Genomic DNA, 25807 nt, shown 5'->3' with positions numbered 1-25807 from the left:
TTGTTTGTTTTGACTAGTGTTTTCTCCAAATTCCTAATAGCATAGCTTCCGGGGTGAATTCTATTTCCTCTTTTGTAATCTCTGAAAGCCAAGTATGAGTTGTTTTCCAGATTTTTTGTATCATAGGACATGACCACCACATATGGAAAAAAGTACCTCTTTCGTTTTTACACTTCCAACATGTGTCTGATAGTGTTGGGTAAATCTTTGCTAACCTAGCAGGGGGAATATACCATCTGTAAAAAAAGTTTATGATAATTTTCCTTATATGCTGCTGAGAGAGGCTGCCCTTTAATTAACCTGAAGTTTTAGATTGTTAGTTTTTTTAGTGTAATATAGGATTTAGGATACATATATTGTTTTCTATATGTTGTAAACTGCCTTGAGACCCTGGAGAGGGTGGCATATATATCCAATTAATAATAAATAGATAGATAGATAAATAGAGAAGGAAGGAAGGAAGGAAGGAAGATTATAAGAGTCTGAACTATGTTTTCAGTGGTTTAGTGCCCTATAACAAACTCCTGTATAATCATTGGATCTAATCAAAGACATAAAGTCTTTGCATGAAGAGTGAACTCAGTATGTTCTAGTCCTGGAGACAGTGTCTGAATTTGCTGCACACACACAAAAAAGATAACCCACAAAGAATTAAGATAAAAGAATGTAAATAAAAAGAAATAAAGTACAGTTCAGAAAAAACCATCCTATTCCTTTTAAAAATCAAGTAACTACATAAGCTGACAGCACCATCATGAGGCTCTTACCAGTAAATTAGACGGTGATTAAATCCAGCAAGTGTTTAAAATAGAAAGTTGTGAACTAAAATTTCCAGGGTGATTCAGAACCAGGAAGCGAGCAAACCCTGAAGTTCCCCTTCTAGATTTCAACAAAGGCTTCTCTGTTGTCAAAAGAACACAGGCTAACTTTCTGATGTAGAGAGACCTGTTATGTACCCAAGAATAGCTCTGTTTCTCAAGAGAGCACTAGACTCATGCTCTTTCAAGAGAGCCCTTGTATTGGAAAAAAATCGTATAAAGCTGGACCAGCACTTCAGGAAGCACCAGTCAGACTTTACCTGGACAGATATTTCTGCAGAAGCCAGGTGTTTGATCTCTCTGTGCTAGTAGATACCAAATTGAATCAAAAGTGCCATGAAGGTGATATCCAAGGACAAGAGAGGATGGGATCATGCCTTCATCAGCCTAAATCCTGATCTCATTTTAATGAACCATGCTAAACTTCCTCCAAAAAAATCTCTTCGAGAAAGGACAAAACTGTTTTAAACCTGAAAGTGGTAAAATATATATTTTTGCCATGGGCTCTGGCCTGAGACCAAGGAAATGTTATGAGGACCTGTCATTAAGAAAAAAATCTGGGGAAATTAATGTCATGGGGAGGGAGACACAAGGAAAATGTCTGAGGAAATTGCATGGAGTAATGACACCACCAATTGTCCATATGGAACAAGTGAGGCTGATGGAAACTGATATACAGTGCCTGGCAATTATCCAAATCCATCTCATATGTTAGTAGATACCAACAGGGCAGGAGGAGGAGGAGGAAAGAAAAGAAAAGAAAGAAAGAGAAAGGGAAAGAGAAAAAGAAAGGAGAAAGAAAGAAAAAAAAAGAAAGAGAGAGAGAAAGAAAGAAAGAAATGATGATAATAATAATAATAATAATTATTATTATTATTATTATTATTATTATTAGTAGTAGTAGTAGTAGTAGTAGTAGTATTAGCATTATTTATTAGATTTGTATGCCGCCCCTCTACAGAGACTCGGAAAGAAAGAAAGAAAGAAAGAAAGAAAGAAAGAAAGAAAGAAAGAAAGTTAGTTAATTACCGGGTAGACTCAGTAGCAAATCAATTGTTATTCTTAATGTGATTTTGTCTTAATTCAGGCATTGCTTGTTTTCATATATTTATATGAAAATTCCTGTGTATGGATCTCAGGCCATGATTCTTTACGTGATTCATTTTGTCTAGAGTACTGTGATTCTTAGATGTTATCAGAGATCAAAGTTTAACTGATTTATCTCTGACCACAACTCTGTGTTTTTAATCATACAGTACCTGTTGTTGCCGTGAAGATCCTTTGGAGAACTTGAAGGTAGAGCAAACCTCTTAGTGATAGAAAATTTCACATCTTCTCTGCCTCCTCAGTCCAACTCTTCATTTTATGCATTGTAGAGGTTCAATTTCTGTAGCAGCTTGTCAAAGGGTTGTTTCCAAGAATCCGTAACTCTTAAAAAATACAACAAAGGGACAGGGAACTGACAGCTCTGCAGCTGCCCTCTTAAGGGCACCAATCTTTGAGAACTCAGTGTACAAATAAGAACATGATCAAAAGCCAGAACATGGTTTAATGCTGTTTTCTGCACTCAAATTCAGGTAAGAGACCAATGGTTGCCTCATGGTGTTCTTGGTGTTTAGAGAAATAGCAGCACTAGGCAATGGCAACTAAATATCAGGCTACTTTGAGAAAGTCAGGAGATAAAAAATAGTAGCAATACAGTAGTGCTCCAAAGTTCCAATTTGCACAGGGATGAGATGAAGGAGGAGGAGGAGGATGAGGAAGAGGAAGAAGAAGAAGAAGAAGAAGAAGAAGAAGAAGAAGAAGAAGAAGAAGAAGAAGTAGTAGTAGTAGTGTTGTTGTGGTTAGCTCTGGCCCAGCTCCTGCCCAAGGAATGTGCAGGTGGATGTGGGGGAAACATCCACATGCTGCAGGCCTGTTTTGCTCCGGATGGAATCTGCCGACGAAGCCTCCTCTGACCAAGGAAGCGTGAGTGACAGGGAAGAGGGGAGTTTGGCAGACAGTCCAGGAGAAGATCAATCATCTGTACCATCCCTGGATTATGAACAAGAATTAATGACACATCCACGCATGCGTCAAGTGATGCATAGGAGACAACAACTGAAGGATTATTACAAGAGAAAATTAGGCCACCTGTGGTTGGGTGGGGCTGCTGTAATTAGTGCTATAGATAAAAGTGCAGCTTGGGGTTTTAGCCTCATGGCAGTTTATCTGATTCATTGTTTTGTCAAGATCGTGGTTTTTGTGCTGTTCAAAATTGTGTGTGGACTCTCTGGACTTTAGAATTGGACTCAATTTCCCAGTTATTGGGTGAGCAATTGGACTGCCTTTAACCTGTGCCTTGTGTGTACCAGAAAATCCCTTTTACAGTTAAAAAGGGAACTGTTTCTGTTTTCTGTTTATAAAAACTTTTGAGTTTTTCTTTTATCATGTGGTGCGTGTCTTCCTGGACTAATTACCCTGTAATTACAGGCAGTTGAAACACGTCGGCAGAACAAGAAGAAGAAAATAATTCCTAGCAGGCATGCTGTTAAAAGGAGAGAAGAAAGCCCCCCCCCAAAAAAAAAAGAATAGGGGATGAAGGAAGAAGGAGGTAAAGAGGGAAAAGAAGAAAGGGAAAAAGAGAAAGAAATGGAAATGGAAATGGTGAAGGAGAGAAAGGAGAAGAAGAAAGGAGGAGGGAAGTAGGAAGGGAGAAGAGAAGACGGCTGAAGATGGTTCATTTGATGGCTTTGATTAAAATTAAAATGGAAGATGTTAAAAAGGTTAAAAATATTATTAAATGAATATAAGAAAATATAAGAATATATGAAGAGCCTCAGTGGCGCAGTGGTTAGAGTGCAGTACTGCAAGCTACTTCTGCTGATCACCGGCTGCTAGCCCTTTGGCAGATTGAATCTCAGTAGGCTCAAGTTTGACTCAACCTCCCACCCTTCCAAGGTAAAATGAGGACCCAAATTTTGGGGGCAATATGCTTACTCTCTGTAAACAGCTTAGAGAGCTGGAAAGCACTGTGAAGTGGTATATAAGTCTAAATGCTATTGCTATTGCTATAATTAAAATTTCAGGTATAATGTTGATATATGTATAAGTACTTTGACAACACATTGTTTAAATTGAAAATGGATTTTTAGTATTATAAAATAAAAATTTAAAAATTATATTAAAAAAAGAATCAAAATCACGTGACGTATTAGTATCACTTTATAAAACCTTAGTAACACCACACTTGGAATACTGCATTCAGTTTGGGTCACCACGTTATAAAAAAGAGGATGAGATTATGGAAAAAATGCAGAGAAGAGCAACTAAGATGATCAAAGACCTGGAGACTAAACCATTTGAGGAACAGTTGCAGGAATTGGGTATGGCCAGTCTAGAGAAAATAAGGACTAGGGGTATCATGATAGCATTATTCCAGTATTTGAGGGGCTGCCACAAAGAGGGGGTCAAATTATTTTCCAAAGCACCAGAAGGCAAGACAAGAAATAATGTATGGAGATTAATTAAGGAGAGAAGCAACCTGAAATTAAGGAGAAACAACCTGACAGTGAGAATAATTAACCAGTGAAACAGATTATCTTTTGAAGTTGTGCTTCATCACCAAGACAAATTCCTTGTGTGTCCAATCACATTGGCCAATAAAATTCTATTCTATTCTATCCTATTACTGGAGGTTTTAAAAAAGAGGACGGGCAGCCACGTGTGTGAAATGTTATAGGGTCTCCTGCTTGAGTAGGGGGTTTGTCTAGAACAGTGATTTTCAATCTTTTTTGAGCTGCAGCACATTTTTTACATTTATAAAATCCTGGGGCACACCACCAACCAAAATGACACAAAATGACACTCTAAGACAGTACATATTATACATATAGTTAATAATATAGTCTCTCTCTCTCTCTTGCTTTCTTTCTCTTTCTCTCTCTCTTGCATTCTTTCTCTCTCTTTCTCTCTCTCTTGCTTTCTTTCTCTCTCGCTTTCTTTCTCTCTCTCTCTCTCTCTCTCTCTTGCTTTCTCTCTCTCTATTTCTCTCTCCCCCTCTCTTTTGCTCTTGCTCTCTCTCTCTTGCTCTGGAGCTCCCGTTTGCAGCCAACTGCCCTGCTGCCGCCCCATGGCTACTGCCCGGTGCCGCTGCTGCCGGCGCCCTTTCGCTCCTAGTTTGACCCCCGCTTGGCAGCGCTGCCTTCACCACCTGCCCTGCTGCCCCGAGCCCAGCAGAGATGCCCAGCCCCACTGCCCCTGCAGGCCCACCTCAGGCCTGAGCCCTTCCTGCCGCCTGAGAGCTGCAAAGCTCACCTGCCGTGCATTTGCTCCAAACTTTGCCAGAAAAACTTTGCCAAAAAAACTTGGAAGGCAGGAAGAAGGAAGCTCAGCTTCTGGTCTCGCAACTTTTTGCTCTTTGCGCCCTCAGCAAAAAGTTGCGAGACCGGAAGCTGAGCTTCCTTCTTCGCGGCTCAAATCTCCTGTGCTAATTTCCCCATGGCACACCTGGCCATGTCTCACGGCACACTTGTTGAAAAACACTAGTCTAGAAGACTCCATGTTCCCTTCCAGCTCTTGTTGAAAAATTCAGTCTATGAGGCAGCAATTCAGGACCACATTAAGGAATAATTGTTAAAGTTAAAATAAAGCTCTTGAGCAATTGTTTTGTCTCAGCAAGATTTTAACCAGACTCAGCTTTATTGCTCTCCCATAGAAAGATTTCATACCAAATTGTGTGCAGAAATAATTATATAAGTATATTTATATTCCCTGACTATACGGCGAGTGATTATACTGCAAGTGAAAAAATAAGATAATCGAAAATCAAAATAATCCAGCTTTATTTTTACACAATAATTACAATTAGAAATGGGACATTTTTGTTAACAAAATTGGCCAGTACAATATCATCCTGCACTCATAACCTGAATTAACTATTGGATAGCTAAGAAAAATTTTGCACCGTATAAATGTAAAAAAAAGACATCTTTCAGTTCAAGTTCTTTTGCTGATTCATGCCTGAGGAATTAAGTTAGAAGCCCAATAATAAGACTGATGTATGGGGGAAACAAGACATGCAGTGAAGGATGCTGGGAATATTTATGGCTGTCAGCCAAAGACACTCTTTGGAGGCTCTGATTTTGGTTTATCAAAGACGGTTTCTCCTCCGGTGCGTTCTCCTCCAAAGACAGACGGCGCAGCGGAGCCAGCTTGTTCTGGAAAAAGAAGAGTAGCTGATTAAAACGTCAGCAATAATGGTTTGAAAACAATCACAGTTATGACAGACTGAAAGATAACATAATAAGCACAATAAATACTAGAGTATACATCGTGTATGTTTCAAAGTAGGAACATGCAATCTGTTACAGATGCACTTTGGGGAAGATATTCTGGGATGCACTCTAATCAGCAGGTGGGACTAAAACCACCAAAGGTGCAAACCAGTGGTGGGTTCCTACCAGTGTGGTAGTGACTCCATTGCAGTAGCGGCTGCCAGATTGTGCAATTTGTGTGCAAGTGCTCCAGTGCCAGTCTATTGGGTGGCGCCATCTTTTTTCTTGAATTTTTCAGCTTTTTTGCTTCCGCACATGCTTAGAAGCAAAATCTCACGAGGGAATGCTCACATGTGCAAGATTTCAGTTATTTTTTCTTTCACACATACACAGAAGAAAAATCGTGCGAGGGACACACGCGCAGGGGTGCCCGAATCAAGAGCATGCGTACACAGTGCACCAGTTTGCAGGTAAGTGCAACCCACCGCGGGTGCAAACAGAGCAAATGCCCAATTTGGTTTAACTAAAATGAGTTAATTTTTGGTAGTTGTAATTCATGTGATGCATTTAATTCAATTCAGTGGAAAATTTCAGAGGGTTCTTTGGGCTTTATCACTGGAGCACTGTTTATAAAGATCCAGAGCAGTAGTGGGTTCTAAATCCCATTCCTTCTGGTTCTGCGCACGCAATGCTTCTGCACATGCGCAGAAGCATCCCAAACCGGTGGCCAGAGTCTCCTGCCACTGCTGCTACTGTTTCACAAAACCGGGCCAAACCAGGAGCTGATCCAGAGGTATAACAAGCAGAGAAGTATTGCAATTTAAAGCTTCATGCTTTAAAAATAAAATAAAAAAGATGACAGCTCAGTGTCAGCAGTGTCCCTTCAGGGAAATGTATTTATGTGTTCTCTTTTCATGACTGGGGATAAATTATTCCTGAATTATTTTAAGAATCTGTGCTTCTGGATGAGAGAAATTTTGGAAGATTATTCTTATTCAGTAGATTTATCACTTTCTCCAAAAATATTCCACAGTGCATAGTGGAAACCTCTGATTGGTCAGAGCCCAATAAAAGTGAAATTTCAGTTTTCATGTTATATACTTTTCATTTTTCCAACTTTTCATTTTTAAATACACTAATAATTGTTAGCATTTCCCCCCATCTTTTTCACAATCTGTATACTAATCCAGGTACCAATGAGTTTGTTTAGGATTTGTGTTGTAAGACTGAATATTTAATTATTGATTTTAAGGAGACTTTGGATATGTTTCAGCTTTCAAATTAATAATAAATATTTTAATAAGTTGATGTCAGTCTCAGGTGTCAAGCCGGTCGATCAATTCCTGTTGCAACCAAAAGATTTTTTTTTTTTAAGTAGATCGTGCTATTGCAGAAAAGTACTAAGAAGAAGAATTTTTTAAAAAAAACAAGGCTGTAACAGACTCTTTTAACTCATATTTCATACTGTGCTACATACAGCTGCTACTCAAATATTAATTTCATTTTAGTAATGACCAGCACACTTAAAAGGGCATAAGATATGTAAATACAGGAAAGCCTAATTAATCCTTCTCCTAAGGATTTGTACCTCATTTACTTAATCTTGTGATGCTGGTAAATCTCTTGGCTATTTGTATGGGTTTTCCCCCTTATTTTTCTGCTCTCTTTTTAAAGCACGTTATATTTTAAAGTGATATCCTTCAGCTTATGAGCTGGTAGAAAAGTAGGCTGACATGCTTTGCACTGGCTTATTATACAGGCTCAATAAGGAAGCTGGGAGAAGACCTACATTTTAAATTTTCATTATTAGGTCTTGTATTATTTCAGTGAAGTTAATTCAAAGACAATATAACACACATGGCATTTAAAAGCAGAACTGGGTCTCCAAAGTAAGCTTTTATCTTCTTCTGTCACAAGAAGATGAAAACCACAAGCAGCTGTCGTTGTAGCAATAAATCCAGCATAAAAATCATGTAGAACCATCACAACTTTTACTCACCACACTCCCTCATGACTTGATAGGTTTTGGATTTGATTTCTTGATTACCAGACAGTTTTCCTCTCGCTCCTTTGAGGTCTTCTTCTTTTACTGGAGGGCGTTTCTTTTTCACTGGAGCTGGCTGAAAAGACAAGAGAAAGATTGTTTTGTAGCAGAAAATGGGATAAGATAAGGTTGCAGTCACAAAGATATGTGACATCAGTCTGTTTTAAGCAGGGTGGTGGGAGTCACAGAAAAACAGGACTGAAAGGGAACTTGGAGGTCTTCTAGTCCAACTCCCTGCTGAAGGCAGGATCCTTATTCGATCCCTGTCAAATGATTGTCCAGTCCCTTCTAGAGGGTCCATGATGGAGCATCCACAGCTCCAGAAAACAAGCTGTTCCTTTGATTAATTGTACTGACTATCAGGAAATTTCTCCATTTCAGCTTCCATCCACTGCTTCTTGTCCTGCCCTTCTGTTGTTTTGGAGAATAAATCATCACCCTCTTCTTTGTGACAGTCCCTGAAGTACTGGAAGACATGTCATGTCACCCTGATCCTTCTCTTTGACAGGCTAGATCAATGATGGGGAACCTATGGCACGCATGCCACAGGTGGCACGTGGAGCCATATCTACTGTGAGCTGTTGCCCTAGCTCAGTTCCACTGTGCATGTGTGTGCCGGCCAGCTGATTTTTGCACAGAGGCTCTGAAAGGGTGTTTTTGGCTTCCAGAGAGCCTCCGAGGGGATGGGGAAGGGCATTTTTACTCTCCCCGGTTCCAGGGAAGCCTTTGGATCCTGGGGAGGGTGAAACATGAGCCAACAGGGCTCACCAAAAGTTGGGAAACAGGCCATTTCATGCCTTCAGAGGGCCTCCAGGTGGCGGTGGGAGCTGTTTTTGTCCTCCCCAGGCATTGAATTATGGGTGTGGCCAGTCACGCATGCCGATAGTACTCATGCACCCTCTTTCAGCACTTGAGGAAAAAAAGGTTCACCATCACTGGGCTAGATGAATGATGGCAAACTGTTTTTTGTTGAGTGCCAAAAGGGCACACACATGTGCATGCCCACACCCATAATGCTATGTCCTCCTCACACAATCTTCCCCTCCCCATGCTGCCCCTCCGAGCACATGCGTGCAGACCTCACTGAATCCTCCGGACTTCTGGTAGACCCCTTGGGCCATTTTTTGCCCTCCCCAGGCTTCAGGAAAGACTGTGGATGGCAAAAAATGGGCCCAACAGGCCTACCAGAAGTCAAACTTCTGGTTGGGCTGTTTTTCTTCATCCACCGACTCTAGAGGCTTTCCTCTAGATATTGATTTTTATTTTATTTTATTTTGCTACCTGCCTACATGTAGTCGTACACATCATGGTTGATTAAATTTAGTTTAGTAATCATCATTCCCATATAAAAAAAAATCAGTCAGATAAATTCCTGTAGATTTATATTCAGCAGAATGAAGACCATCTGTTACAGCTGAAAGACTTGCCAAGGAAATCTAAAATATTGAACAGAGATAGTGTAACCCGTCTGCCTCCTTGCATTTTAAATAATATAAGCCGTGATAGTTATCCTCAATTTGCAGAGTGCTAGGTTTACCATCTCACTTTAACATGGCACTTTCTTTTAGGATCAACATTTGGCCCATAAACGTTTTATAGGAAGTCATAAAAATGAAAATAATTAGCATATTCCTCGGTATATGTAGAGAAGGCTTGGGAGTTGGGACATTCATCCGGTATAAAAAAGATAATCAAGTTATTGATTATCTTTCTTATAAAATGGAGAGAGATCTTAGAGTCCTAACTATGATCCAGCAGTGTGCTTCGGCTGCCAAAAAAGGCCAACACAGTTCTAGCCTGCATTAACAGAGGGATAGAATCAAGATCAATCACTCGAAATATTGGTACCACTTTAAAATATTTTTGTAAGTCCACACTTGGCATATTGCATTTAGTTTTAGTCACCACAATATAAAAAAGAAGTTAAAGTTAGAGTCTACGGAGAGGGGTGGCATACAAATCTAATTAATAATAATAATAATAATAATAATAATAATAATAATAATAATAATAATAATAATGTTGTCTAATGACTAAGGGCAGTTGCTGGGCATGTGCAGAAGTGTCACGGGCAGGTGGGCTGAGCCTCCTGCTACCGGTGCTACTGATTCTTAGAATCAGGCCGAACCGAGATCAACCCACTGCTGACTAAGAGTGACATAACAGCAGTGTTCCAATATCTAATTGGCTGCTACAAAGAAGAGGGCATCAATCTATTCCCCAAAGAACCTGAAGGCAATACAAGATGCAATGGAGGAAAACTAATAAAGGAGAGAAACAACCTAGGACTAAGGAGAACTTTTCTTAGAACAACTAAGCAGTGGAATGGATTGCCTCCAGAAGCTGTGGGTGCTCTAATACTGAAGGCTTTTAGGAAGCGATTGGACAACCATTTGTCTGAAATGTATAGAGTTTTCTGCTGTAGCAGGAGGTTGGAGTAGAAGACCTCTAATGTCCCTTCCAATTCTTTTTTTTGTTAAGTTACAATTTCTGCTAAAATGAAACTGGTAGTGGGGGAAAAATAGAGCTGTCTTGGGAGTACAGCACAGAACCATCAATCAGACATGAGCATTATGATCCATTATTTTGCACTCTTTAATTTGGCTACATATATGTGAAAAAATGAAGAGAAAAAAAATCCTTTGGTCCCATGAACATTACATGTTATACTGAATGTTTCATATAATAATCACATCAACTAATAGATAACTGGAATGAGAATCTCCCAATCTCCTGTCTTCTAAAAATGTTGGATTTCAACTTGTAATCATAAGAACTATATGCATTGGCCACAATGTTTGGATGTTTCGGGGACCTCAAGACATCAGGTTGGGAAGACTGATGTTCTGTAGTTGTAGATGATATGTTTGGCTCACTGGCCAACATTTAATACAATAGAAAATCAAATGTGTTCTACTATGCCCCTACAGAAGTCCTTCAATTTTCATTCTGGCAATAAAGTGAAGGAATGATAACCACAGGAATTTCAGTGGTTATGAATATGGTATCCTTCTGTGTCCATACTGGGTATTTTGTGTTTATCCAGCATAATTCTTAACCCTTAGACTATCCACGGGTGACCTTTCCAGATTCCTAAGAGGTCAGTAAGGGGCGTGCATAAGCGCACTAGTGTGCCTTCCATCCCTTGTCTTCTCTTCTATCCCTATATCTTTTCTTCTATTCTCTTATTGATATATTTTATTCCTATATTTTCCCCTCTATTCTTTCTTTGATATATTTTACTTCGAGTATATCCTCTATAACCTTCATTGTGTATTTTTGTGTATTGGACTAACTAACTAACTAACTAACTAACTAACTAACTAACTAACTAACTAAATAAATAAATAAATAAATAAATAAATAAATAAAACAGTGACTGACAATAAGTATAGAATGGTGCATACATCTCTTGCTCATAATATAGAGTATTTAATGAACTATGCAAATTTTTGGAAGAATTTTAGGGCAACTACAAGTTGATAACAATACTGTATGTTTTTCTGGCTTTTTGAAGCATGCCTCAAAATAGCAGAATAAATCATTCCCCATAATAATAATTTTAAAAAAATCCCAAGGGAGAAACAACATCCAAGATCAGCAGTGAGACGATTCCCAGAATTATAGAAATAACATGCAATGATTTTGCCAAAATCTTCTCCTCTCCATGCATACCCACTAACAATCTATTCTACAACTTATCTGAGACGGACAGATAAAGAACATATACTCTCCAATGCTCCTTTCAGCTCTGATTTAGGATTTTGTTGTTCAGTTGCTAGTTGTATCCAACTCTTCACAGCCCTGTGACCACAGCACACCAGATCACCTCTTCCTCCACTGTCTCTCAGAGTTTGACCAAATTTATGGTCATTACATTTATAACATTATCTAACCATCTCATTTTCTGCAGTGTTTTTCTCCTTTTGTCCTCAATCTTGCCCAACATCAGGTTATTTTCCAAAGAGTCCTCTCTTCTCATTTGGCCAAATACTTGAGCTTCAGCTTCAGTTATCTGTCCTTCCAAAGAATAGTCAGGGTTGATTTGATGGATTTGATCTCTTTGCAGTCCAGGGGACTCTCAAGTCTTCTCAAGCACCACAATTTGAAAGTATTAATCAAAAGATTTAGCACTACACTTCTTTATATAGACTCTCCCACGAGTTTCTAAACAGTTGCTATACATTCCTGTGTTCCAAATCCTGCTCCCAAATTTCTTTCTATCTTTCTATTTGCATTAAGAAGTTCCCTGTTTTTATACACAAATATTCCCTAAGTACATAGAGGATATCTCCATATTTTCATCCTTTTCCAACTCAATGGGAAAAAAAAGTCAATTTGCAGATCTCTAATCAAATAATTAATCTCAATACTGTAAGAGATTTGCTGCCAAAATAAACTTAATTCTATTAGAAATTAATAGAAGCGTCTCCTCTTGAACAAACTTTAAGAATGTTGACCTTGCATTGAGTAAACAAGACCCTCAAGCAAAAGGAAGAAATAAATTTTATTAACATTTGTTGCATATCGTAAACAAAGCAGAATTCTGCACACAATTGCAAATGAAAGCATTTTATTGAGTAATAGGACTGAAGTGTTTAAAACACTGATCTATAGCTTTAAATGAAGTCTATGAGAAAGAGAAAAAAAGAAAGCTAAGCCATACTTTGCTTACTACTCTAATTTAAAATAATTATAAGCTAATTCTTCACAAAGACACATTTATTACTGCACCAAGATGTCAGTAAGACTCTGCAAGCAAAAAATCAGTGAGATGGAAAATAAATAATGAGGGGTTTTTTCCCTTTCATTTCTTACCAAAGACTAAATCCATCAGAGTTGCAGTTTCTTTTAGCAATAGCTATGATATTTTTTTGTAAATTAAGCTGTAGAAATAAAACCAACTGTCATACCTGGGACATTGTTGTTCCGCTTGTAAAAATACTGAGCTTGTAGTTCCTTGGATTAATATCCAAATTCTGCAGTAAACTACTTCCTTTAGCTTATATAGGCTCTTCTATGAAGTCATTCTACACGGTCATATTCCCAGACTAGCTTCTGGAGTGTTTAAGGTTGACAACATGTTACTGTCAAGAGGTTTATTCTTAGCAGTGACTGAGGTTTATAGCATTTAATAAACTGTAGGAGTGGAGTGAGAAGAACATTACAAGTGACAAGGAAAGACAGCTGGGCTAGCAGAACTATACAGCGGCCCTTGTCCTTTCTTTAGGAACCAGTATGTCTTCAAAGGAAGCCCTGTGGTCATCTATTCTTAGCTATAAAGGGCGATGCTTTTATGTTGCAGATGGTCCATGAATGTACAAGAATAAAATACCGACAAAAAATTGCTGATTGTCAACTGAGTCAGGAAACATCTGTCATGATATTAATCCTGGGAGGAAGACTTTCTACAGGTGAGTCAGTGTGGTAGTACTAAGCTACCAGAAACATATTATATTTTGACTTAGGCAAGATGACCCTAGCCAGCAAATGATTTTATTTAGGTTGGATTCCTATAATATTTCAACTTCCCAAAACTATAGCTAATTCAGCAATCACTTTCATGGTAGAAACAAGAGTTAAATGCCAACTGACATTTGCATTGATTTGTAAACAGCTTTAATCTGATGTGCTTCTTTCCCTTTAAGTCCCTAAATGCCATGATAAACATCTGAAGTTCACAGAGCTACCAGCTATTTGGCAAACAACTGGAACAACTGCTTTACCTTTTTCAAGCAGACTATTCAACCACCAGATTTTTGCCTGATATGAAATGAAGCACAAGGAAGCTACTGTAAATAAAATATTTTTTTTTAAATCTACCTATTTCAGCTAGCTTTAAACTGAGTATAAGTTTTCTTTCATCATTTGAAAGTGGCTGAAGCATTTGTTAATCTGTGCGGCATCAATTTAAATTGTCAGTTGCTAGACAGTACAGGTAGTCCTTGACTATTGAGTCTCGGTGGTGCAGTGGTTAGAGTGCAGTACTGCAAGCTACTTCTGCTGATCACTGGCTGCCAGCAGTTTGGCAGATCGAATCTCAGTAGGCTCAAAGTTGACTCAGCCTTCCATCCTTCCAAGGTCTGTAAAATGAGGACCCAGATTGTTATGGGAAATATGCTGATCCTCTATAAACCACTTAGAGAGGGCTGTAAAGCACTGTGAAGCGGTATATAAATCTAAATGCTATTGCTACTTACAACCATAACTGAGCCCAAAAATTTCTGTTGCTAAGTGACATTTGTTAAGTAACAAACGAAAAAAGGTTTTGTTTCATTTTATGACTTTTCTTGCCACGGTTTGCAAGTGTGACTGCAGTTGTTAAGTTAAATGACATAATTGACTGCAGTTGTTAAGTTAATAACATGGTTGTTAAGCTAATCTGATTTCCCCATTGAATTTGCTTGCCAGAAGATTGCAAAAGGTGATCACATGACCCTGGGACACTGCATTTGTCATAAAATGAGTCAATTGCCAAGTATTTGAATCAGGGGAGGGTTCCAGTTATATTTGGACAGGGACTCACTGCTTACAGTCGTTCACACTGTCATCGCATCGAGGTTCGACTACTGCAATGCTCTCTACATGGGGCTACTTCTGAAGAGTGTTTAGAAACTTCAGATCGTGCAGAATGCAGCTGCGAGAGCAATCATGGGCTTTTCTATATATGCCTATGTCTTGTCAGCACTCCGCGGCCTACACTGCTTGCCGATTAGTTTCCGGTCACAATTCAAAGTGTTGGTTATGACCCATAAAGTCCTACATGGCATCAGACCAGAATACCTCCGGGACCGCCTTCTGCCGCATGAATCCCAGCGGCCGATTAGGTCCCACAGAGTCAGCCTTCTCCGGGTCCCGTCGACTAAACAATGTCGTCTGGTGGGCCCCAGGGGAAGAGCCTTCTCTGTGGTGGCCCTGAACCTCTGGAATCAGCTCCCCCCGGATATTCGAACTGCCCCCACTCTCCTTGCCTTCCACAAGATTCTGAAGACCCATTTATGTTGCCAGGCATGGGGAGACTAATGCGCCCCCTTCTGACTAGTAAGATTTGCGTATGGTATGATTGTGTAGTATTGATTGTTTTTTAATGATAGTGGGATTTTAATTTTAGTTTTAACTATTAGATTTGTACTATACTATTATTGTTATTATTGTGGTAAGCTGCCCCAAGTCCTTGGAAATGGGCGGCATACAAATCTAATAAATAATAATAATAATTATTATTATTAATTTCACTACCAGTATGCATCCACGTGTGCGTCCCACCACGCGATTTCACCACCACGACATGAGGACGACATCACCTCCCCGTGACCGATTAGGGCCCACAGGGTTGGTCTTCTCCAGGTCCCGTCAGTCAAATAATGTCAATTGGCAGGACCAGGTGGGAGGGACTTGTCTGTTGTAGTTCCGGCTCTCTGGAACCAGCTGCCCCCAGAGATCCACACCACCCCCAACCTCCTGGTCTTCTGGAAAGCCTTGAAAACCTGGCTCTGCCAGCAGGCCTGGGGCTGTTGAACTATACCATCTAACTCCGGCCAGGAAGATATAAATGCTTTTAATTCAGGGTTTTAACTGTTTTTACATTGTTTTTATCTGTTGTACACTGCCCAGAGTCTGCAAGGAGTTGGGCGGGCTATAAATTTAATAAATTAAATTAAATTACAAGCCGAAACACAGCTGAGGAGCTTTTCAGCTGTGCTTCAGACCAAGACTAAAGGTCGGCATTAACACGGAGGAGGGCGGGAGGGCTTTTTTCAAAAGCACAGGACGCAGAGAAGCCATCCAAATCTGGAAATAATTGCCAAAAATTACATCATCACCAGGTTCCAGCCAGTCTGTGCTAGCAGGAACCCACCACTGATTTGTATTATGATTCCATGATCATGAGGATGCTGCATGGCCCTAAGAATGAAAAATGGTCATAAATCACTTTTTCAGTGCTGCCGTAACTTTGAATGGTCACTACATTGACTGTTGTTAGTTGAGGACTACTTGTATAGGGAAAGCAGGATTTGGATGACCTGCAGGTTTATTTGTTTAGGAACTTGGGCAGTATCTACTCTTCTGGTTTAGTACAGAAAATCATTTAGATTAAAATATTTCTTGTATTTTGGGTGATGGATAATCCATTCTTGATTTAAGTGGCTTTTTATAATCTATCTCTATTCTAAGAATACCAATTTTCTTTTTTTTTACATGTCCAATTATAATAATAATAATTAATAATAATTTATTACATTTGTATGCCGCCCTTCTCCGCAGACTCGGGGCGGCTCACAACAGCAATAATAACAGTATACAGTGTAACAAATGTAATATTAAAAGAAAACATTTTAAAACCCATCAATTAAAAAACATACAATACAATGATACCATACATAAACTATATAAGCCCAGGGAAGATATCTCAATTCCCCCATGCCTGGCGGAAAAGGTGGGTCTTGAGTAATTTACGAATGGCAAGGAGGGTGGGGGCAGTTCTGATTTCTGGGGGGAGTTGATTCCAGAGGGTCAGGGCCGCCACAGAGAAGGCTCTTCCCCTGGGGCCCGCCAGACGACATTGTTTAGTCGACGGGACCCAGAGAAGGCCAACTCTGTGGGACCTTATCGGCCGCTGGGATTCATGCGGCAGAAGACGATCCCGGAGATATTCTGGTCCGATGCCATGTAGGGTGAATGCTTATGGACTTATCTCAGGGCTTCTTCACAAAGAAGAAGAAGGAGTCCACCTATACACCAAAGCACGGGAGGGGAGGACAAGAAGCAATGAGTAGAAACTGATCAAGGAGAGAAGCAACTTTGAACTAAGCCTGGAGTGGAAATATAAAAGTTGGCTATTATCAACGTGTTGATAGCTTACCTCAGAGGATCAGATCCCCTCATCCAGCAGCCTCATGTAGATGTAAAAGAGGAGGGAGAGGGTCTTGGGACACCCCAAAAGTAGCTGCCGTGAATTGGATCTCTCCACAGCCACCAGTCCCCCTCCTCCTCAGTTTGACTACAGCAAATCCAAATTCTCAGTATTCCTCTATTTTTAAGGAAGGTTTCTCCGAGTGCTTTTCCTTGTTTTTTCCAAACCTCTATAGAGATTACATTCCAAAGAAGAGCATCCAGTCCCTGCAGAAAAACCTGAAATCAACATGTGTCAGATCACATTGCCTAATTTCTCTTGCTCTGTTTCAAGCAATCCAGCAGAGCCGATTGTTTCCATTTCTTCTATCGACTGATCTAAATTAAGAACTTGGGGACTGTGTTATTTTTTTAAGGCAAAATCTTCTAAGCCCTTCCTTTTTCTGTTTCTAGAATCCCTCCCTCCACAAAACTTTTATTATGCAACACTTTTTCTAATTAAGTTTCGTTTTCTGTGCCCCGATATCTAGGATCTGCTTCATTATTTTTAAAGCTGATATATTTTAAGCTGTTCCTTTTATTGCTTATATCACCAAGCTTAATTGCTCCTACTGCAACCCCCTCCCACTCTTTTCAAAGATGGATTATAAATGAGTAAATAATACTAGGACAAAAATAGTTCAGAGGGAGATGAGGGTCTTCTTTTTCTTCTAAGTTCTGTAAGCTCCCTCCATACATTCTTTTTCTGCACAAACTCACATTTCTGTATTCAGCCACCACTTCTGTCCAAGTGAAAGTGTTAAACCCTGGTTATAAATAAAATACACAAGGGAATGCTGGTCCCAAGTATCACCAGAGTAATATTAATCTCCATGAATTCCCAGTTATGTATCTCCTATTTTGGTATTAAAGGGAATGGGAAAAATGCAGAAAGCAATCTTTAAAGGAGGGGTTTTTAATCAAGGCCCCAGGTCTAAATTTTGGCAATTTTAAGACTTGTTGACTTCCACTTCAAAAATTCCCAGCATAGCTAGCTGGGGAATTCTACAAATTGAAGTCCACAAGTCTTAAAAGTTGATAAGTTCGGGACCCATGATTTAGGCAAACTTAGAATTTTAAGCATATTAAACAAACTGGGTTTTATGGAGGAGTAAATGACATCTGCAACATATAGCAAGGACATAAAATGATGATATGCACACAAGAGCAACGTGAAAATGCCATGACTTCATACTTGCTGTAGGAAATGACCAGGCTGAGGCCAAGAGAGGTGGTCCCTCTGTGTCCACCGGGGTCCAGCCCACTTTGAGTTCCTTTAACTCTTTATCTGCTGCTAAAGTTGCTTGGACCATTAGCAGTTCAGAATCTTGTATGGAAGTTAAACTTGCAATATATCTTTATACCCATTTGAACTGCCTGTATCTCTTGTGGAGCATGACACTTGCATTCCAATGTCTGACAGAAGTATTTAAAATGGGGTACACTGTTATTTGACTCCCTGGCCAGAGACATGAGGAACAGGGTGGAGAAAGTTCTCTATTAACAGCTGGCTGTCATGAAAGATAAAACCACTTTTAGGCTGTTTTTCAGAAAGCAAATTTGTGATAACTCTGTTACTCCAACCAATCACCCTCGTCTAAATAAAAGCTCAGATACAACCATCAACTTTAAAAAAAATCTAATATAACTAGGAATATTAGTGATGCAAAAGTTGGCACTTGCTTTGTAACATGCCAGCTTCTCATTTCCTTTCAATTATTCATTTAGTTCTTCACATTTTAGTCACCCAACTCCAAAAGAACAGGACAAGGAAGAGAACATAGCAGATGCTACAGGGAGGATCTATAGAAAGCCCATTGGTGAGCTTAGATACTTCCTCTTATTCACAGAAAAAGAACTTGTTGAGCAGTGCATGCATTTTTTCCAAGAAACAGATATCACTTGACTGATTGGATTTGGAGATCTTGAAAGCTTGTGTAACAAATTCTGAGTATTGTCTTTTTTTTCAAATTGTCAACCAACTATCTTTGTGGGGGGTTGGCATGATTTGTTTGGGGAAAAAAATAAAAATCACGACATTTGCATACTTTTTTTAATTCTGAAAAAAAATACAGGAATATATTTTACAAGTTACTTCTAATTCCCCCAAATCAAATACTATAATTCCTCCTCTCGTTCAGCTGATACAGGGAGAACTTGTGGTATAGAGGTTAAAGCAACTGCCTAACATGGCAAGCAGCCCAAGTTTGGATCCCAGAAGGGTATGGCTAGCTGATGAGAGCTAAACACCTTGAAATAGATTTATATTAGTCTTTCTTTATTTCTTTATCAGTAAAATAAAAATAGGACATAACAAAGATGGGGAGCGAGAATGTACAGGAGAGATGTGGAATCTGTTATTGGTCCATCACCCACCTCCAGCATGATAATGCCCCTCCCCTTCATTGGAGTGGTGGCTTGATTGATCTGGCATGCTCTAATTTGATCCTTTGTTAAGGAGAGGGTTGAGCATCAGGTTTCTATGACTGATGTCTGCCACCAGTTGAAGCTATTCCAAATTACCTGTAGGTCATGTGTTAAAGACAAGTAATGACAGATTTGTATGAAATCAGATTTTATTGTAAACCATTATTTAGGTACAACACATATGCTTTTCATTTTCATAAAATACCAACAGTAAAATTATGATCTGGTGGGCCTTATTGTTTCCTTTTTAAATGCTGTAGGGCTGATATTCATTTTCATTTTGAATCTACCCCCCCTCCCAAATTAACTAGCATTGTGTATTAATTAGCAATGGCTGGATCCAGTTCTTATTATCCCTCCTTCTGCCTTGTGCTTTCTAAAAAGTTTTTTCATGGGACAACAATGGAGCCAGACGTGAAGAGGGATGGAACTGGTAAAATCATTGTTCTGACCCCCTCTTCTAGTGGGCTTCCAAGTTTCATTCTCTCAAATTTTCCCATTTTATGGACACGTGAATTTGAAATGCCTCTTTAACTAAAAAAAGAAAAAAAAGATTCAAGATATTTCTATATCTAAAACCACAATTTCCCCATCATCTACTGAACATCAACAGTTTTGATGCATTGCAAGTCTCCTATGACCAATGTGGCTGAAATCTGTGTGCTCGCCATTATCGCCCTTGACATATGGAAGCTACAATCTGCAATTTGCTATGCACAAAAAGCACAAAGACCCAGCTTGTGAAGAAGAAAATGTAAGGCTGCACATTCTGGCTCTGCCCCCCTTCTTTTCCAGCAAGGCTTAACTGGAAACCTAAGCTCCTGCTTGTTAAAGAATGGCTCCGGGACATTTTGCATTGCTTTAGTTTGGTTCACAATTCAACGAGTTTGAGGTCTTTTCCCTGAAGAGAAACTTAGGGCATGATTCACCAGCAACATTTGTACAGGACATTTTACTTTTTACTTAAGAGTAGTTGGGGAGACATTAAAACACTGAAGTTAAAAAAATGAAGGCTGCATTAATGGCCACAGGATTTCTAATATAATTCTGTCAGAAGTCTTGATATCATGAGGGATGCTAATCTTGATCATTTCATTTTTGTTTCTTAAGTCATTTGGAAACGGGAAGGCTACCATTTTGCTCCAGCAAATTCAACATTCTATTACAAATTTCTAAGTGTAGAAAGATCTGAATCTCAGATTCTTTAAAAAAGAGCAGCATTATTTTACAAAAGAGTACTGATAGAATCATACTTAAGAGGAATACTATTCCTTCTTTTGAGATTCAAATCAGGCTGCTGGGCAATGCCATTCAACACAAAACAGTAAATCTGAACTCTGTTTAACAATGGACTGATTAAACACATTTAAGGCTTTGGGTTTGGTGTTTTAGACACCCCTCCCCTTCCCCGGCAGCGACACACCTATCCCAACTGTTAAAAGTAGTCTGTACACAATAGACATCACTGGATAAAAGGTTGCTTGTTTTTGCATTTAGACACACACTATTAAAATTCATAAGGCAAACAGAAAATAACAGGTGTTTGGCATTGTTTGTTTCATTATGTCTTTTAAAAAAATCCATTTTTCTGAGTTTTCATTCTGCCATACAATTTAGGACCATCTACTTAATGAATTGGTACAACAAAACCTGCTTTAAAATATCACGGTGGATAAACAGTGATTCATAGTATTAGAATTATATAGTAAAAACATAAAAAACGGTATGGTTGAAAGCAATATTAATCACGGGCACTGCCCTGTCACATCGTAGGAGCTTCTCTTAGTGTTATACTCAAATAAATAATTGGATTTTCTTTTCATCTAAACACAAATAAGGAATGTCCCGGAAATATACTGTAGAATAAGACAAAACTTTCTGGTTTGTCCTCCTCTAAAATAGGACCCTGAGAACATCCCCTAAGAGTAGTAGACACGCTTCACGTTAGAATTACCATCAACCCCCCCCCAAAGGGAGAAAACCTCACTCAACAGAGAAGAATCTACTTTTGCATCCTAAGCCCAATGATTTCTCTGAAAGCTAGGATCCTCTTTAGCGTCTCCTTTCTTAAACAAAGAATCCATAGAAAAACTACACAAAATGCCTTTGAAAAGATCTGAACTCCTAGCAATGAATATACTTAAGGCTCAAAATATAATCTCTCTCTGTGTATTATTTTTTTCTCCTGACCTCTCTTGCTGTTTGATTAAAATGATCATGGAACATAGACAAACAATCAATGGGGTTTGGCCCCTGAAGGCTCATGAGGCACTTGTAACTTGGCTATCTGCCCCCAGTCAGGCCTTGCCACCCCACAACCTACAAAGGATTAGCCATCTTGCTCTTCAGTAAATCTCTTGGCATTGGATTGATAGAGTTCAGAAAACAACTTACAATGGTCAGAGAAGAGGGTAAAAACAAAGGAAGCCTCTCTTTTCAAGAAAATGAAGTAGGGAGGAGTATGTCTCCCCATACTTTAGGAAGGTCCTTAAACATGTAGCTATTCCCCAGGCACTCTCTTTACATTAGGGATAATGTGGAAGGCATCTATGTTTTCTTTCCTCGAGTGCTGTCTTTCCCACCCTCACAAGTCTTTTTAGTAGATATATACTAAAGTCAGTTTACCAGAATGGTTGCAAATAGTGTTTTGAAGTGTATGCTAATGCCAGGGTAGGATATGTGGACTAACTGTAGAAGCACACACAGTATAGTGTTGTTTATACACACCAGGAGCAGTTTCTTCTTCTTGGAAGGGTCCTATTACAACAGTTATTGAGGGGAAAATACATCTGGAATTCAGGGGTGCAAGTGGAGAAAGTGTTGATTTATTTTTTGAACAAATATGATTAAGAAAGAAGATATCAAGTACCATATTTTTCAAAGTATAAGACACACTTCCCCCCCTAAAGAAGGCTGAAAATTTGAGTGTGCCTTATACTCTGTATGTAGCATTTCGGAAAGCTTTTTTTTCCAGCCATAACAAGGTGTTAACAATCTTCCTGGCTCTTACCGACTGGCAGGCTTTTTTCATTGCTACTCCCTCCAGAAGAAGGTTTTTTAAAGCCCTAACCAGGGGATAAAATAATGCACTGACGCTGACCAGACTAAGGATGCCAGCCAGATGAATACCTGGTAGGCAGATTTCCCCCCCTATTTTCCTCCCCAAAAACTAAGATGCGTTTTATACCTTGGTGCATCTTGTACTCTGAAAAATATGGTACTAAGATTTTCAGTGAAAGTTTGCATACTTACAATATGAACACTAGATATGTAAAAGGTTTGGTAGCCAGTGTTTATGTCAGTCATTTGGGGGAAAATATTCTGCAATTTTATTTCTATTGGTATCTGAAGAAAAATTTAAAAATGATTAAATTTAAATTATTAAAAAATATTTTCAAAAGCAATTTTAGAGAGATTCTGGTATAGTGTTCTTGCATTATTTTTGGTGTGGTGGCCAAGAGTTGCATTTAAACGTCTCATCTTGAACTATATACCAATCTTTTCAATTTTTGGCCTCACATTTGCTTTTCAGATTGGGAAGGGTGAGTAGTCAAGGAAATTTATGAATGATAGAAAAACATATCACAGAAAATAGCAGTAGTTGCTTTTTACAACAAAAACATTATTAAGGGAAGTAATTCTCAAGAAACCCGAGAATATGACAGAAAGAAAATTTAAGGAATTGTAAGGCAGGCTTTGGCACAGCATTAGTTTGATTTAAAAAATAATTATGCAGTAAATAAGAAATAAATTTTGTTAACTTTTTAAAGTCCTTGGTTTGGGCTTTTTGTGTATTTGGGACATAAAATAAATAGAGTATGTGGAAGGATAAAACTGACCTAGTAGAAAGTAGTCAGTAGAAAACCTAGAAGGAAATCTCTGGGACCATTCTTAAAAAGACAGGAGTTAAAAATTTCAGGTCCCTAGATCTAGAATAGGTCTGTCAAACTGGCGGTCCGTGGGCCAAATATGCCCGGCATAGGCCACGCCCACCCCAGCTCCGCAAAAGCAAAAAAACAATTACAATACATCATGATATGGCCCCGGATATGATCAGATTTGACACCCTTGATCTAGAATTTGTGTTCATTGTGCTTAACACTGTTTCTCTCATTCCCAGAGGTACAGCAAGTTTTCAGAACTAGTATAAGTATGACCTTCTACAGAATAGATAATCCGCTGCTGTAACAGGCTTAGAGTAATTTAAAGGAGAGTTAAAGAACTATATGCCAGTCTGCTATTTCTTGATGCCCATTTCAGAGCAGAGTACAGCAACGGGAAAGCCATTAGTTTTTAATAAATTAAAACTAAGAAACATGTCAAGATGACCACTCTTAAGACATCCTTCTCCCTGTACATGGACAGCACTACTCTACCCTTGTCTTTCCTGGAATAGATACTCAATGGAATGGTTAGAAAAAGTAACAGATTGGAGAACCAAGTACATTGATACATCATTGTCCCATTGTTTTATAAAATGTTATTATTAATCTTTTCAGGTCAATATTAAGGAATTGTACTGCTGTACATTGTTGAATATTTTTAGCGTCATCACAAGAGATGAGGATGAGGACGAGGACAAAACCAGAATTAGCTGGCTCTTCCTACCGCTGGCTAGTTTCCTCTGCCCTAACAAACCAACAGGCACTAGCCATCACTGCAATGCAATGAACTGGGCTATCAGACTTCCCAATTAACAACAGGCCTATAAGTAGTTCATCAACAGAGACACTTCCCAGTAACCCTAAATTAATGTTAATGACATAATGACATTAACATTAATCACCAGATATGTTCCTTATGCTATGCTTTGACTCTGACTTAGCCATCTGAAAAGGGGCTTAACAAAAAGAGAAAGAAAAGAAAAAAGGAGAATAAGCCATAGTAATTCATGGACTCTTTAGTAGCCAGCTGAACTGCACTCAGAAGAAGCAAAATGCTCTTATCTGTACTACATTAGCTTTTGAAAACAAGGAATGTTTGCTGAAGCTTTGGAATAGTTTTGCTCTGAGATCAAAGGATTTGCAAATACTGAAGAAACCATTATTATCAAAATAGCTTTAAGTGTTTAGTTGATATACAGAAGAAAACCCTGTATTTGTTGCTTTTCTACTAAAGTGCTGAGCATACACACAGAACAACACCTCTGCTTCAAAAGTAATCGCTGCTGCCACTTCATTGTTCTTTGCTTCAGATTCTCTTCAGAGCAAGGGCATCTTATTCTAGAAAGCAATCAGATGCCACTTCCCTTTGTCTCTGCACTATTCTTCTTTATGTGATATAGACAATGGAAACCCATTTTTTGTTGCACATCTGATCTTTTTAACCACACACATTAAGCAACAGTACAATTTCTTTGACAGACTCCTTAAATATCCCAGTATGAAAATATAACTTAAATATAAAAGTTTAAACAGGTTAGAAGAGATCTGAAAAGAAAAAAAGTATCTTTGCAGTCCATTAGTTCCATAGGTAACATTAATTTGTAACTGTAAAACTATTCTGCTTCAGCAGTTCGCTGCAAAAATCTGGAGTTTTTTGTGATAAAACATACTGATTCAAAGTTTGACAATCCTCCTGTTATTTTCAGAGTGTCACTCAGGAACCACAGTGAAGTGATGGTATTCTATGCCTGTGTTCTGAAGGCTCTACTCCATCCAAATCACAGTGGTGACAAGAATTTGTGAACACGCATTGAGAAGAGATTCTTGCATATTTTCCATAGTGCAACTGAACAGGTAAGTGTTTCCAATGGTCTGTGTTCCCTTTGATTCACAGTCTTGAGGCAATAAGCATCCTATGGCCGAGTGAAAATTCACTGAGGTGGACAGATCCCTCATTATCCTGATAGTATCCAGATTGCAGAGCCTGTCATACAGGCAGACCAAAGCGATGCTTCTTTTTCTTAACAGACTTTAAATTAGTCAGTCTCCTAAGATCTTCTTCCACGTCAGATTCCTCCATTTCATCATCTGCTGAAATTAGAATCTAAAGACAAAAAGACATGCAATTAAAATTAAACCAAATTTCACACATTTAAAGATAGCTCAACAAATATTTTGACATTAAAAATAACTTGTAGCTTTATCTTTCATGATTTCTTAAAGTATAATTTAAACTGGTTATTTTCTCTGAACATATTAGCTGTAATTGAGGGAATTTAATTTATAAGCATATAAAGCATCGGAGAGGGGCAGCATACAAGTCTAATTAATAATAATAATAATAATAATAATAATAATAATAATAATAATAATAATCAGGGGTGGCATACAATAATAATAATAATAATAATAATAATAATAATAATTTATACTGAAATCACTTAGGATATAAATTTATATGGTGCAGAAGGAGAGACATACAAAGAC

At 38.6% G+C, this 25807-nt stretch overlaps 2 protein-coding genes across 2 annotated transcripts in view; both read right to left on the bottom strand.

Annotated features, from left to right (window-relative positions):
- Positions 1 to 5639: 5639 nt before the first annotated feature.
- Positions 5640 to 17356, bottom strand: MUSTN1 (musculoskeletal, embryonic nuclear protein 1). Its single transcript, XM_070738623.1, has 4 exons — positions 16981 to 17356; positions 13031 to 13175; positions 8073 to 8193; positions 5640 to 6016 (listed from the first exon to the last, which is right to left on the bottom strand). The coding sequence occupies exons 2-4, from the start codon at positions 13037 to 13039 to the stop codon at positions 5910 to 5912; spliced, it is 237 nt and encodes a 78-aa protein (XP_070594724.1). The 5' UTR covers positions 13040 to 13175; positions 16981 to 17356; the 3' UTR covers positions 5640 to 5909.
- A 2211-nt stretch (positions 17357 to 19567) lies between these two features.
- The window catches only part of STIMATE (STIM activating enhancer), a 49794-nt gene continuing 43554 nt past the window's right edge, over positions 19568 to 25807 (bottom strand). The window contains exon 8 of the mRNA XM_070738622.1: positions 19568 to 25424. Within this exon, the coding sequence (XP_070594723.1) occupies positions 25308 to 25424 (117 nt within the window). The 3' untranslated portion in view covers positions 19568 to 25307. The remainder of the gene's footprint in view (positions 25425 to 25807) is intronic.

Source organism: Erythrolamprus reginae, chromosome 2 (genome assembly GCF_031021105.1).
Source record: "Erythrolamprus reginae isolate rEryReg1 chromosome 2, rEryReg1.hap1, whole genome shotgun sequence".
NCBI classification, from domain to species: domain Eukaryota; kingdom Metazoa; phylum Chordata; class Lepidosauria; order Squamata; family Dipsadidae; genus Erythrolamprus; species Erythrolamprus reginae.
This window is presented reverse-complemented; position numbering and strand designations above follow the sequence as displayed.

Excerpts from the sequence above, each read along its gene's own strand:
- MUSTN1 (XM_070738623.1), bottom strand. Across the intron at positions 6,017-8,072 it reads TCAAGTCATGAGGGAGTGTG|AACAAGCTGGCTCCGCTGCG; the intron begins GTGAGTAAAAGT and ends TTCTTTTTCCAG.